The following is a 15,721-nucleotide window of genomic DNA, read 5'->3' as shown; positions in this document are numbered from 1 at the left end:
TGTTAATTTTCATAAAAAACCTAGAAATGAATGAAGGATCTTTCTTAGTTCGGTAGAGATAATATAAGGAAAGAAAGGAGAATAAAAAGGATGACCCATCCTTCCTCCTTTATAAATTTTCAACCACCCAAAAATGAGCGATAGAAAGGAGGGAAGAATGAAAGACAAGTGAATTGTTATAAAAAATTTAAATTAAATGCTGTCATAAATTATACAAATTTTATTATCTTAAAATAAAATATAATATTACAAATATTATTAGATATAATTGTAAAAACAATTAAAACAAAATCCATAGGCAAAACAAGAATTACAGACCTTGATTAATTGATTTAGAAAGAAAAAAAATAAAGACAAAACCCATACATACAAGTTAGCAATTGGAGAGAGAGAGAGAAGCTTGAGAGTTGAGAAATAGCGGCTGAAGCTTGCGAACGGCAAACCCGAACTGGAACAGCAGGCGATGGAAACTAAAAGATATGGGTTTTGATTTTTTGAACAATCTGAAATGATATGCCGATATGGGTTTTTATATAGGTAATAGGTTTTCAACTTTTGATTATTGCAGACAGATAGATTAGCTGAAGTATATGGGTTTTGAACTTCTGATTCTTGTAGATTTTGTAGTTTGCAGTTGCAGAGACAGAGAGAGGGTGAGTTCAAAGTTGAGAACGAGAGCATAGATGGAGGCGATTCGGGAGGCTGAAATGATTTGCCCTTAAATATTTTTTTTTTTGGTGGCCCATCATCCATGGGCCTATAAATTTTGAGGCCTTGGTCGCCTTGGGTCAGGGTCGGCCCTGAAATTTATTACAAAGTATCATTTAAGAGTTGCAAGGAAGGTGCATTACACGCATGCAAACGAAACCAATAAAACAGCAAACGATTTTCAACTCTTAAATGATATTTTTTAAAAGGGGGCTATATTTGCACTCCATTTTTTTTTTTTTTTTTTTTTTACGTTTGTACTATAAGTTTATATAAAATGGCAATTCTAACCTTAATTTTACAAGTAAAACATTGTTACTTTTTAAATGACACAACTGTCCTTTCAGATTTCCTTTTTATCTCTAATCTTTAATATTTTAGGTGTCTTTTAGCAAGAAAAAAAAAATTTAATTTGAATAAATTGCCTCGTTTGATCGGACCCCAAAAAAAAAAAAAAAGATTAAAAAAAAAAAAAAAAGTTATCTCTATTGAATAAATTATCTATTTTGATAAGACAAACACAAAAAAAGGTTATTTCTATTGAATAAATTATTATTTTTTACCGGACTCATAAAAAATTACCAACAAAAAAGTTACATCTTTTGACAGGAGCGAAAAAAAGTTTAACTTTGTTGAATAAATTATTTCTTTTTATTATAAAAAATAATAATAAAAAATATTCACTATTGAATAAATTATCTCTTTTTACTGCCAAAAATAAAATTATCAATATGAAATCATTTTTCTTCTTTAAGAGGATATCGAAAAAAAAAAAAAAAAGGTATAACACAGAAAAAAGAAAAATAGTAAAAGAAGTAAAGAAGGTAAAAAAAAAAATTAAAGTTACATAAAGGGTAGTTATGACATTATAAAATAAGCAATGATGCATTGATGAATTGAATTACCTTTTTGTCATTTCCTTTAAAAGAAAAAAAAAAAATGTAAGTGAAGTGGAATCGGAGAAAAATGAAATGTCCCTTTTTAAATTAATCATTATATTTTTCGAAGTTGCAACATTCTTTTACCAAACATGCTTTCATATTTTTATTTTCAAAAATTTTACAACAAATGAACTGTTAAATATATTGTAATATATATATATATATATATATATATATATATATATACACACACACACACACGTGTCTTTTGATTTTAGGTTGCAACTATTCAGATGATACGTGACTTTTGGTTTGCACCTTCTGAATAAATTGCAACTATTAAGATGATATGTGACTTTTGAATTGCACCTTTTGAATAGGTTATAACTATTCAGAAGATATGTGACTTTTGGTTTGTAACTTTTGGAAGTTTATAACTAGCGATGGTGCAGCACATTCTGAATATACTTTTTTTGGTCTCTTTCTTGTTTTATATCTAGTCATAACAGTTTCAACGAATGTTTAGAGAATTTCTTCAGTATTGCTAACTGCAGGAACTCAGACTTTATTGTATCCTAGGAGTGTTTTGCTACAGAACCCGTTAGCAAACTCAATTTGAGTGGGGGCAAATAACACTTAAAGGAAAGTGAATACACGCCTCAAAGTCTGTATTTTGTTTGGGTTTTCACATTGGAAAAGTTGATATCAGTTTGCTTAAGAAGGTTTGGTTATCTCCAATAATTTCTGGATCAATTATTTTAACAATCTTAAAGTGTTATTTGGATGGAGACTATATCAGACAATACTATGTTCAAGGTTATGAATCAAGATTTTGTGAAGTTAGATCGATTTGATGGATCTAACTTTACTCGTTGGAAGGATAAATTAATGTTCCTATTCATTGTTCTTAAAATCTCATATGATCTGAATCCAAATCTCCAACCATTCCCAGAGCCAACAGATAAAGATATAGAGAAAATGATCGAAGATAGGAAGAAACGAGAGAAAGATGAATTGGTCTGCAGAGGTCACATTCTGAACACACTTTCAGACTGACTTTACGATCTTTATACTCTTATGAAGTCTCCTTGGGAAATTTGGAATGCACTAGAATTCAAGTACGAAACTGAGAAACTAGGTACGGATAAATTTTTAATATTTAAGTACTTTGAATTCTCAATGGTTGATAATCTGTCAGTTTTAGATCAAGTTCATGAATTACAAGTTCTAGTCACAAGCTTCGTGAAGTGAAAATTGTACTTCTAGAATCCTTCCAAGTGGGGGCTATCATTTCAAAGTTGCCTCCTAGCTGGAATGATTATAGAAAGAAACTTCTGCATAAGGCAGAAGAATTTACTTTGGAAGAAATACAGAAGTATTTACGAATTGAAGAAGAAACTCGGATTCGTGATAAGAAATATTATGTTAAAGATTCTTCCAAAGTGAATTATGTGGATGGAGGCAAATCAAATAAATATCAGAAAAGCCTCAAGTTGAAAAATAAAGGGACTTTCAAAAGGAATCATCCTTATAAGAATAAAAATCCTTCTGGACCATGTTTCCATTGTGGAAAGAAATGACATTTTATTTGTGATTGCAGGTACAAAAAGTACGAAAAGAAAGAGAATGCCAACAATTCAAACAATGCTACTATAATGGAAGAGAAGATTTCAGATTTTGTTGTTATGGTGTCTGTAATGCAAATTGGCATGATAACTGAGTTGAACATGACAACAGTAACTAAGTCTTCAGATTGGTGGCTTGATTCTGGGGTTACTATCCATGTTTGTAATGATAAATCACATTACAAAACTTATGAATCTGTAGATGATCAAGAAGTTCTGATGGGAAATCACAACTCTGCCAAAGTTTTGGGAAAAGAGAATGTTGAAATTCAATTTACTTTAGGAAAGAAGTTGACATTGCAGAATGTTCTTCATGTTTCAGATTTTAGAAAGAATCTTGTATCTGCAAATTTATTATGTAAGAGTGGCATTAAAGCTGTGTTAAAGGCTAATAAGTTAATTCTGTCTGAGAGCTGAATTTTTGTTGGGAATGGTTATGCTTGTGATGGAATGATTAAACTAAGTATTAATAAAATAAGTCATTCTACTTATATTATTTGTTCTTCTTCTATTTGGTATGCATGTTTAGCACATTTAAATTTTAAATCTTTAAAGTATATGTCAAACCATAGTTTTATTTCTTGTCGTGATGATTGTAATGATAAATGTGAAATTTGCATTGAATAAAAAATGACTAAGAAACCTTTTTCTAAAGCCAATCGAAATTCACAACTATTAGAAATAATTTATTCTGACATTTGTGAATTAGATGAAAAATTAACTAGAGGATGAAAAAAATATTTTATAACTTTTATTGACGATCGTTCTAGATTTACTTATGTATATCTAATAGCTAGTAAAGATCAAGCTTTTGACATGTTTAAATGTTAGAAGGCTGAGATTGAAAATCAAAAGGAAAAGAAAATAAAAAATCTTCGTAATGATAGGGCTAATGAATATTTTTCTAATGATTTTTCTACTTATTGTGAAGAATATGGAATAATAAATCAGAAAAGTGCACCTTACACTCCACAATAGAATGGTTTGGTTGGAAAAAAAAAAATAGGACACTTGTTGATATGGTTAATTCTATGTTATTGAATGCTAAGTCACCTATAAATCTATGGGATGAAGCTTTACTTACTGCTTGTTATGTGCATAATAGAATTCCATCTAGGAAAACACATATTTCACCTTCTAAGATTTGGAAATGAAGAAAATCAAACTTCGAATATCTTAAATTGTGGGAGTGTTTAGCCTTTTATAGAATTCTTGATCCAAAGATAACTAAATTAGGTCCAAGAGGAATAAAAAGTGTTTTTGTGGATTATACTGAAAATTCTAAATCCTATACACTATTAGACTTAAATTCTAATGTCATTATTGAATCTAGAGATGTTGAATTTATAGAAAATAAATTTTGTCATTTTTTTTTTTTTTTTGTCTGAACCAATTTAAAGAAAATCTAATGATTTGGAATCCAATATATCTCTTAGAGATAAAAGAAAAATAAATGATGAAATGACTGTACCTAGGAAAATTCAAAGAATTAGAAAAGAAAAAGCTTTAGATCCTAATTTTATTTCATCTCAAGTTATAATATTTCTTGTAGAAGGAGATAGAAATAAAATTCTTAATAAAATATCCATTTTATTGAATATAGAAAATGATATTAAAACATTTTCTGAAGCAATGGGTTCAAGAGATGCAGCTTCTTGAAAAGAGGCTATAAATGATGAAATGAATTCATTGTTGTCAAACCAAACTTGGATTTTGGTGAATTACCACTGGGATCAAAACTGGTGAGTTGTAAATGGGTATTTAGGAGAAAGTATAACATAGATGGGTCTATTTAAACCTTTAAAGCCAGATTAGTAGTCAAGGGTTTTAAACAGAAGAAAGTTATTGATTATTTCAATACTTATGCACCCGTGGTTAGAATTTCATCTATTAGAGTTCTTATGATTTTGGCTTCTATTTATCATTTACATGTGCATCAAATGGATGTAAAAACTTCATTTTATTTTTAAATGGTGATCTTGAGGAAGAAGTATATATGGAACAACGAGAGGTTTTGTCCTACCTAAAAATGAAAGGAAAGTTTGCAAATTAGTAAAGTCATTATATGGTTTAAACCAAGCACCAAAGCAATGGCATGAGAAATTTGATTATGTGATACTATCATTTTATTTTAAGTACAATAATGCCGATAAATGCATTTATTCTGAATTCACAAATGATTATGGTGCTATTATTTGTCTTTATGTTGATGACTTGCTAATTTTTAGAACAAATATGAGAGGTGTTTCTAAAACTAAGAAGTATCTAACTTCATGCCTTAAAATGAAAGATCTTAATGAAGTAGATACTATCTTAGGAATTAAAGTAAAGAAACATGAAAAGGGGTATGCATTGTGTCAATCTCATTATATTGAAAAGATGCTTCTTAAATATAATTATTTGGGAATTACAGAAGCTAGCTAGTACCCCTTATGATTCAAGTATTAAAATGCTTGAAAATTCTCGCAGAGCAATTGCATAGTTTGAGTATGCTAGTGTTATAGGTAGTATGATGTAAGATATGCATTCTACAAGGCTAGATATAGCATTTGATGTGTGCAAACTTTCTAAATACACAAGTAATCCTAGTACAGTTCATTGGAAAGCAATAATTAGAATCCTTGGATATGTTAAGGGAATAGTGGACCAAGGACTAATTTATTATGATTTTCCAGCAATACTAAAAGGATACTCAGATGCTAGTTGGATTATTAGTGCGAGTGATAATAAGTTCACGTCTGGATGGATATTTACAATTGGTGGAGGAGTCATTTCTTAGGCATCTAAGAAATAAACGTCCATAACACATTCAACAATGGAATCTGAGTTTATTGCATTAGCGGTAGCCGCCAAGGAAGCAGAATGGTTGAGAAATTTGTTATTAGATATAGAGTTGTGGTCACAATCGATGCCATCTATTTCTTTGCACTGCGATAGTGAGGTAACTATGTATAGAGCATATAATAAAATATATAATGGAAAGTCTAGACATATCAGTTTAAGACATGAGTGTGGTAGACAATTAATAACTAATGGAGTTATTAACATAATATATATTAAGTCAAGTAATAACTTAGCAGATCCTCTTACTAAGGGATTCTCGAGAGATTTGGTAAAAATTACGTCAAGTGGAATAGGGCTGAAACCCTTTCTTAAAAATCACCAGTAATGGTAACCCGACTTTGTACTAGAATACCACTAGTCTAAAGTTTAATGGGTAATAACAAGTTATTGATATGTGGTTGTATAAGCACTGGAAATATATATATAAACTGCCCCTTCCAAGATGTTCAGTGCAGACTGCTACGTTTTGAGGATGAGTTATATACTTTTAAAGAAGTTCAAAATTTTGAAATGTCTATAGTAGTAGAGACACATATTGGAACTTCTCCTATATCAACAAAAAAAGTGGTGTCGCTTTTAGCAAGGGTTATTAGGGTTTACTCTTGTAAATATTTATGAAACCAGGATGAACACATGGCCATAATAGTGTTAAAGAAAATAAGAACATCTTATAGAAACTGGATAGAATCATGTGTGTAGTATTTTCGATTTTAATAAAAAGGAGACTTGGTTTAAGCTAAGGCCACCATTATTCTTCATTAAATACTTAAACTAATTGAAGGTTTAAATCGAAAGGTACCTTCTTGTATGCGTGATAATATCACATCGACTGGATACTTAATATATTATAATATAGTGGGGGATTGTTAAATATATTGTAATATATATATATACAGGGGTGGAGCCAGCAATTTGGTCAGGGGGGGCATGTTAACATTGATAAAATAATTTATTTTCAAGCAGGCCGAAAATATAATAGTGTAACAATAGTACATTAGAATAAGTAAATAAAAAATAAATAAGAAAAGAAAAAAGAAAAAGAAGGTTTTTGCACATAAATTATGCATTAGTGTAAGAAAAAGAAATTTTTAAGAAGAAAAATGAATTTTTTAATAAGAAAATGAAATAAAAAGAAAAAAATATGTGAGAATTTTGAAGGAAATGATAGGTTTTAATTGTAGAAAGAGAATGTAAAAGTTTTGAAGATGACAAAAAGAAATTTGAAGAATAAGAAGGAAAAGGAATAAAGAATTTAAGACATTTTTAGAAATAGATAATTTTATGTGGAGAATTTATAAATTTTATAAGGGTGTTTTATAAATATTTAGAAATTATACGCATAAAATAAAATAAAATTTAGTGAATTCAGTAGTAGAGGAGCCATTTTATTAATTTTAGGGGGCAGGGGGGCATTGTGTCAGTTTTTACAAATTTATGTATAAAAATAAATATATATTCTAGTGGGGCAGCATGGGCAGGGGGACAGCTACCCCCCAGGCACATGCTGCCTCCGCCTCTACACACACACACACACACACGTGACTTTTGATTTTAGGTTGCAACTATTCAAATGATACGTGACTTTTGGTTTGCACCTTCTAAATAGGTTGCAACTATTAAGATGATATGTGACTTTTGATTTGCACCTTTTGAATAGGTTATAACTATTCAGAAGATATGTGACTTTTGGTTTGCAACTTTTGGAAGTTTATAAATAGTGATGGTGCAGCACATTCTGAATATACTTTTTCTGTTCTCTTTCTTGTGTTGTATTTAGTCATAACAATTTCAACGAGTGTTTAAGGAATTCTTTTAGTATTGCTAACTACAGTAATTCAGACTTTGTTGTATCCTGTGAGTGTTTTGCTACTGAACCCGTTAGCAAACTCAATTTGAGTGGGCCAAATAACACTTTAAGGAAAGTGAATACACGTCTCAAAGTCTGTATGTTGTTTGAGTTATCATGTTGAAAAAGTTGACATCAGTTTACTTGAGAAGGTCTGGTTATCTCCAATAATTTGCAATTAATTATTTAAACAATGAATATTACTATACCCTTTGTAACAAAACAATATATATACCTAAAATAAGACACCATTTTGTCAACCAATTGTGAATCCCTTCCATTAATTGCTGGCCATGATCTCGTCATCTCCTTAATACAATATTAATCCTTTCTTTTACCTCTTTATAACAAGCCATCAAAATCTAAATATAGAAATGGCATGACGGTTGATTTCATCATCCTTCTTTTTTACTGTTCGCTCTATTTTAATTTATCAACATAATTAATTGCTCATCCACCTATATTAATCTACCCTTATCTTTTTTCTTTTATCTTTCTTTTTTTTTTTATTACAACAACTTGCATTTTTAAATAGTTTTATTTTCTGTTTCAGGGTTATCTCTTACCACTTTATTTTTATTAAATTGTACGATAATTGTTCTCTACGTCACTAAAAGAGAAAATCATGTAAGTTTATATGGAAGAAGGAAAAGCTGCTATGAGATTAGAAATATTATAAATATAGTTTTTTTTCCCCTAGGTTTTGTTACATTGGGTGAAGGAAGATTGTCTAATGTGTGTGTATGTGTGTGTGTGTGTGTGTGTATATATATATAAATATAATACTTATACAATTGCTTAAGACATAGGATAAAACATGATCATCAAGGACATTAGTGAATTGCTTTTATGTTTGTAGTTTGTCTAGCAAACACATTTGTTTTCTTCATCTTTAGTACAATAATTGTATCTTAAACAAGTCTGTCTATGATGAGCAAATGAGAGAGACACCCAACCCACAAGCTGGAGCAAACTGACCAACATGAACACGCAATTAACTATTATTCTTAATCCTGTTAATTAGAAATTTCTAATAAATTAATACAATTAAACTATGTGGTGTTAAAGTGACCAAGAATATACTTAGTTGTTTTTGCTTTCACGGCACAAGTGACCTTCGCTTTTTCATGCACACGGTTTAATTTGATTGCGTCATTTGGCGTGTACCGGCTTTTTCCGTATTTTGGTTCCTGTTCTCTTCATCAATTACTTGCAAGGTACATGTAACGTTGTGGCCTAATCTTATTTTCTCTATCTTTCAAAATGAAAGATGAAGTCGAGTTTCAGTCTTGTGAAACAAATGGATATGTTAGTTTTTTGTTAATAAAAAAATATATATATGCATGTTCACTTGCAATGATGGACCGGAAACTTTTACTTGGTGGTTGAAATTTAATTAAAATTTAAAAAATTATAAATTGATATGAATATAATTGATATATATGAGGTAAAGAACCTGCTTTTTTTCATCAAATTTAAGCTTTGCTAAGTAACGTTAACAAGTGTATTTCTTGCCCAAGTTTAGATTTGTTATGATGGAACAAGTTCCTCTTAAGTGATGGAAGTGTAAAGATTAAAAACATAATTAACCAATTGTTTTTTTTTTTAGGTGAATAATTACTTTGAGACTCAAATTTGCCTTCGCTTCTAACTTTTTCTCTGTTCTCTCTCTACCCTTTCTCTCTCTCTCTCTCTCTTTCTCTCAGCCGCTCGTCCCCTTTCGATTTGCTCCCTGCTCCCTTACATGGGAGTGGGGAGGTGACCTTGCTTGCCTCCCACAGATTAATAACCTCGGCGTGTCTCAATAAGTTCGCCATGTGAGTGGTTTTTCACGTCTTTTTTTATTTTTATTTTTGTGTGACTTGATCTGCTCTTATTTGGTTTGTTTCCGACTCGACGGAGTGGATCTGTTATTTTCCCTTTGGCTAGATCTCTGATCTAGGTCGATTTTTTTTTTCCTTGACTTGATTTGATCTTGTGCGGAGTTGGGTGTGTGGAGGCGCCTTGTGGATACAGTTTTCGAGCTGTTACCTTGATGATGACATGACGTTTAGTCACTCCAGTTGCTACTCTTCTCCCTCGGTGGTTTTCGTTCTAGAGCGGTGGTTCTTTCTCAACAAATCTGGAGTCTGTTCTTTATTTTTATTATTTTACTTTATTATTTGTATGCCTTTATCTTGCTTGGCTTATGCATCTGTACTGTCACTTTGACTTCGCCTTGTGCCTTTCAAATTATAAAAAAAAAAATTCTTAAGATTGCCCCAATTAAAATTTGATATTAACAACTTTCATTTTTATATGATGGTTATATAGATCAGTGCTAGCCCTCTTTGTCAAGTTATAATAAACACATCCGTAGATAATTATACCAATTGAGGTTTTTTTAAATTATTTTTCAAATTGTAATGGTGTTTTGAAAGTACTTGGATCCTGGATCCTCTGAGTTATAGATTCTTTAAATTATATTGTTTTGAAATAAGAAAAATTTACCAAAATTTAAAAACTACACCGTTTTAAATTAAAGAAAATTCACCATACTTTAACAATGTTTAATATCGTTATCTCTCCTTTATCTTTTCCAAAAAAAGATCCTCCCTCTCTCCTCTTTAGAAACTGCACCAGTTTAAATCTTTTTTCAGCAAAAAAAATCTTAATACAATATGTAGAATGATGACAATACAAATGCATGATATCTTGATTTATGCTACTACTCCAAAATACGTAGTGTCTGTAGTGATATTAATCATGCATATGGTTGAGTTGAATTCTGTTTTAATGGATCCATTACATATTACCCAAATCAAAAAATAAAATGATAAAAAAAATATAAAATCTAAAAATTTCGTGCAAACAATCATTTGAAATCGAAGTTGTGTGAGTACCAACTAAGAAAAAAAAAGTCTAAAATTCTTTACTATTTAAAAGAGAAACAGAGACGCGACTTGTTTCAGATATGAATAAAGAGAAAGAGATAATCTTTTTTTTTTTTTTTCAAAAGATGAGAGAGAGATAACGTGGTGAATTTTCCTTAATTCAAAACGGTACAGTTTTTAACTTTAGTAAATTTTTCTTATTTCAAAACGATAAAGTTTTTTAAAATTTTTTAAATTAGTTGACATGGTTTAACACCAGCAATAGATAATTTTCAATGTTACGTGTCATTATGTAAGAAATTCAACTTATGATAACTTAGAAAAATTTTAACTTAGAGGATTCAATTTATAAGAGCGAAATTTAATAGATTAAACCGATGAAAGAGCATTGATGATGGACTTCACTGTGTCTTTGGTGACAAGGCATGGCATGGAAAGGTTAATAAAGTAGATTTGTTTGCATTAAAATAGATAACATATTTAGCTCATGGTTACAGTATCGATCATGGTTATAATATGAGTTACGATCGTAATATAATAAATTTAGATAAAATTAATATAAATTGACCTATACCAATAACAAGTGAATTTCACTTGAAACTCTTGTACGTATAAAATTACCAGAAAAGTTTGCAAAAACCAAAGTTTGTATACATTGAACCAATGTAAGCTCATTGGCAATTTAGCATATTTTTCATAATTGGCACACCAACCAATAGAAGATGGAGGAAAGAGGAAGAGACAAAATAAAAGAATAGTATTTTTCTCTTTTCTATACACAATTACTACTAAAAACTAGCTTATCATGAAAGAATATTTTAGTCCACTAAAATTTGATTCCATATTGTATAAAAATACACAATACAATCATATATACATATATATATTATTGTTGTGGAGTTAAAATCATGCCACCCAAAGGATTCCAGATGCTATTAGGCCCTTCGTCCAAGGTGGAGGCAATTTAAGATTTCAATACGGAAAATGACATATTATCTGATTATAATTGTTTGCCTTTTTTGTCAGTGTAATATGCTTTTCTAATTAATTTCTCACTTACTATGTAGGTGCTAGCAATCAGTATTAAATTCCAACATTTTCCTTTATTTATTTTTTTCTTAATTGCAAAAGGTAATTAATTCTTTTCTTCTTTTACCCATGAAAATGTTAAGAAATATGCCAATTTATAAAAGTAATATAACCTTACCCATGAAAATGTAAAGAAATATGCCAATCAATGGAGGATTAGAAAATTCCAAATTAAGTTTGCTAGATATAGACATGTCATCTTTAAATAAAAAAAAAAAAACAAGTGATGGGTCAGGGCTACAATCAAGACCTAAAACTAAATAAATTAAGAAAATTTGATAACAACCATTAAATATATATATATTTTTTATAAATATTTAAATTAAATTATTATTATTATTTTATCTTGACAAAAAATATACTCACCCACCTACACCCGCTACAAAGACTTAAACCTCGACTTTGAGAAAGTACCGCTAAATTATTGATTTTAAATTAAGATTATTTTATTATAATATTTTTTAACTAATAAAATAATAAGAAAACAAAATAATTCTTCACAAGTGACGAGGGAAAGGAAAAACACTAACTAAAACCACTAGTGAAGGATAGCAAACTACATAATTAATTATATATAATCCCAAAGGCAACTTTGTACACAGACAACCATTCATTCCATTTCATTGATGAGTGATGATGACCCACATACAAGCCAAGAACACAGTCCCCACATCCCATTTTAGTCGAGTACAACTAGTAGAACTAAGCTAACTTTAAAAAAACTAAAAGCATCAAAACAAGCCTCCCTTTTTTTCACCATCTCAAGACCACAAAACAAACACCACCACTAAGAGAACAAGACAACAAAAGTTCACCACTTTTCAACCTTGTGATTGATGATGATGATCAGTACTGAATCATATCAGCCATGATGGGTTGGTTAAGATACATCAAGTTCCATGGATTAATGTTCATGAGATGATGATCCAGCTGAGGCTCAAACACACCACCATTGCCTGTGTCCATATAACCAAGGATGTCGTTGAGAGACTGCAGTCTCTGGCTCAGCTCCACCATCTGAGCCCTCAGCACCGAGTTCTCGGCCTCCACATTCAGGTAGTGTCGTGTTGTGATGTCGGTGCTCGTCAGGATCTCGCTGTTCTGCTTCTTGAGTTGAGCAACTTGTGCATTCAGATCATCCAAGTGCTTCTGTTTTCGCATCCTTGACCGCCTCGCCGATTCCCGATTCGATTGCATTCTCTTCCTCTTCCTCTGATCCATCAAAACCTGCAAGTCTTCCTCAGAACCAGAGTTCTGGAACTGAGTAGACCCTGAGGAATTTCCACTAGAAGATGCCATATATATATTTGAATTTATGTAGCTTAAAAAAAAAAAAACAAAACAAAACAAAAACGCAGGACCAAGATACTAATTATATGTAGTTGATTCTGATATATATATATATATATATATATATATAGATAGTTATATGTACAGATGAAGATGGGGTGATAGTTTACTTATGAAAAAACATAAAACCAGTAGAGGAAGACAACAGAGAGAGATTGAACAAGGTGGGTCCTGCGTCTGAGAGATGAATTTATTATAAGGCCACAACGGAGGATTTCACTGAGAACTGGAGACATGAAACTAAAACATTCAGAAGGAAGTATGAAGCTTCAAGATTGACTTGAAGAAAAAAGAAGATGGTTTCTTTGGCAGAACAACAGAGCTTCAGATCTCCACAACAAAAACGTTTTTTTGTTGTGGAATTGAAGATTTCAACAGAGTAATCAAATGGGTTTTTGGTATTAAATCCAAAACTCTAACCTCCGAGCCCCAAAAGAACAGAATCTACCAAAGAAATCAAGAGGCAGAACAAGAAAAACAGAGCCTCAGATCTATAGTAAGAAGAGAGTAGTGAAGAGGAAGAGGTTTTTGAGGTTGGAGAGGAGGTGATTTATAGAACCAAAAAAGGTGGGGTAGAAAATTATAGAAAATGGGCAGGAAAATTTTTTAATGAAAAGAAAATGAGAGGAAAATGGGAAAAAGTGAAGAGGTTTGGCATCTCCTATGAAAGTTGTTGGCAAGGCGATTGAGGATGTAGGGTGGAGATGAAATCTCCACAACCGTCAAATTCCAGCTGGCGAGTAAGACGCTCGCTGAATGGACCCCAACTATGTAATAAAATAATCAAAGTCTGACATTTTTTCTTACCTTGTTTTCAACGCCTTTCGCTGTAACTGGTTTTACGGTTACCAATATTACAGCATTTTTTTTTTTTAAAGTAAATTACACTGACACATCCGAACTTTGTTCTATTAATAGTCATGCACAAGTTAAGTTATAGCTAACAATGACACCTTGCCGTCGTGTTAGTCCTATGACATAAGATAAATTAATCTTTATATCTTTTGACTTGTGTATGAAATAAGATTAAATATTAATTTTAACAAATCAGAATTAATTAACAATGTTGAACAAGATTTAATTAACATTGTTATTAACAAATTAACACAGTTATTAATAAACCACTAATTTGTTGATATTACAAAAAAAAAAAAAAAAAAAAAAATAGTGTTATTTACAAATAAGTATTACAAATCAACATTGTTATTTATAACCAATGATTTGTTGGTGTTAAAAAATTCAGTGTTCTCAACTCTAATTAATAAAAAAATAAGTGTTCAGAATATAAATAAAAGCACTGATTTAATTAACAAATTAGGTAGTAGAATTCAGATTATTACAAATCAATGTTCACGAGACATAGAGAGATGAGAGGCACGTCTTCATATGATCGAAGGGCAAAAGCGTCTTTTTAGTATTTTGATATTTTACAATTAAAATTAATTACACATTGAAGGGCAATCTCATACTTTTAAAAAATTGTTTGGCTGCAATTTTTTTTTTTTTGATATTTCATTATTCAAAAAATGTTTAACTTATATATAACTGTGAAAAAGACCGTTTGGTGGATGAAGGGTAATGAAAGGAAATTGTTTCTTATAAGCAATTCGATCTTTGCATGTCCAATTTCATCCTCTATCATGTTTTTAATTTTTATCGCATTTATGCAATTATTTTAAAACGTTTTTACCATTGCAATTATTTTTTAGAATTGCACTTTAGGGCCTTGCTTTTTGCTTTTCTTTGGCAAAGCCTTGTAAATTTTCATTTTTTAAAAAATTGCTTCATTTTTTAAAAAATTGCTTCATTTTTCTAAATATATACACACACACACAAAGGGCATAAGAGTAAAAATATTTCTTGACAGCATACAAATACAATAGGACAGTAATAATAAGTTTGGTGCATAGTTTAGTACAGTGGTTCAGATTTAAGTACAAGATTTTTGTGCACTACTTGAGTGGCGATCCAGTACATTGAATTGCTCCACTCAATGAGGCTGACTCCACCTTATTTTCAGACTTTAAATTTAAAAATATTTAAATAATAATTTTTTAAATACTAGTACTACTCCCCCGTTTCAAATTAAAAATTCCCATCAATAATTGTGACTCACATTTTGTGAGTCACATTTTATAAGTTATAATTATCAATAAGGATACTTAAATTTAGACGGAAGAAATAATATTTTTGTATGAATAATAATATTCACGCCGGCAAATTGACAGAATTTCTTGAACATTGTTCTTGATTGATCATTTAAATGGGTGATAGGCAAGTGAGATTATACTAGTATATTTGATCAATTAAGAATATCTGGTCAAATTTTTAAGCTAAATCTCAACTTTAAAAATATTTTTCCTTTTTGTTGCACATTAAGAAAAAAATAAAAATAAAAATAAAAAATAAAAAAACACCTATTAATTTGAGGTAATAAACTTTCAAATCAATCGTGATGGGCTTTCAAATTAAGAGGTGTTGCATGCTCGAACAAAAGGTGTCACA

General features: G+C 30.4%; 1 protein-coding gene across 1 annotated transcript; it reads right to left on the bottom strand.

The window, feature by feature from the left end:
• Positions 1 to 12,413: 12,413 nt before the first annotated feature.
• On the bottom strand, positions 12,414 to 13,853 carry LOC132278683 (bZIP transcription factor 44-like). Its single transcript, XM_059780529.1, has one exon. It carries the CDS (start codon positions 13,163 to 13,165, stop codon positions 12,713 to 12,715), a length of 453 nt encoding a protein of 150 aa, XP_059636512.1. The 5' UTR covers positions 13,166 to 13,853; the 3' UTR covers positions 12,414 to 12,712.
• Positions 13,854 to 15,721: the final 1,868 nt, after the last annotated feature.

This window comes from Cornus florida, unplaced genomic scaffold (assembly GCF_030987335.1).
Source record: "Cornus florida cultivar Cherokee Brave unplaced genomic scaffold, ASM3098733v1 CherokeeBrave_3.0.0_Hap2_Chr10, whole genome shotgun sequence".
NCBI classification, from domain to species: Eukaryota; Viridiplantae; Streptophyta; class Magnoliopsida; order Cornales; family Cornaceae; genus Cornus; species Cornus florida.
This window is presented reverse-complemented; position numbering and strand designations above follow the sequence as displayed.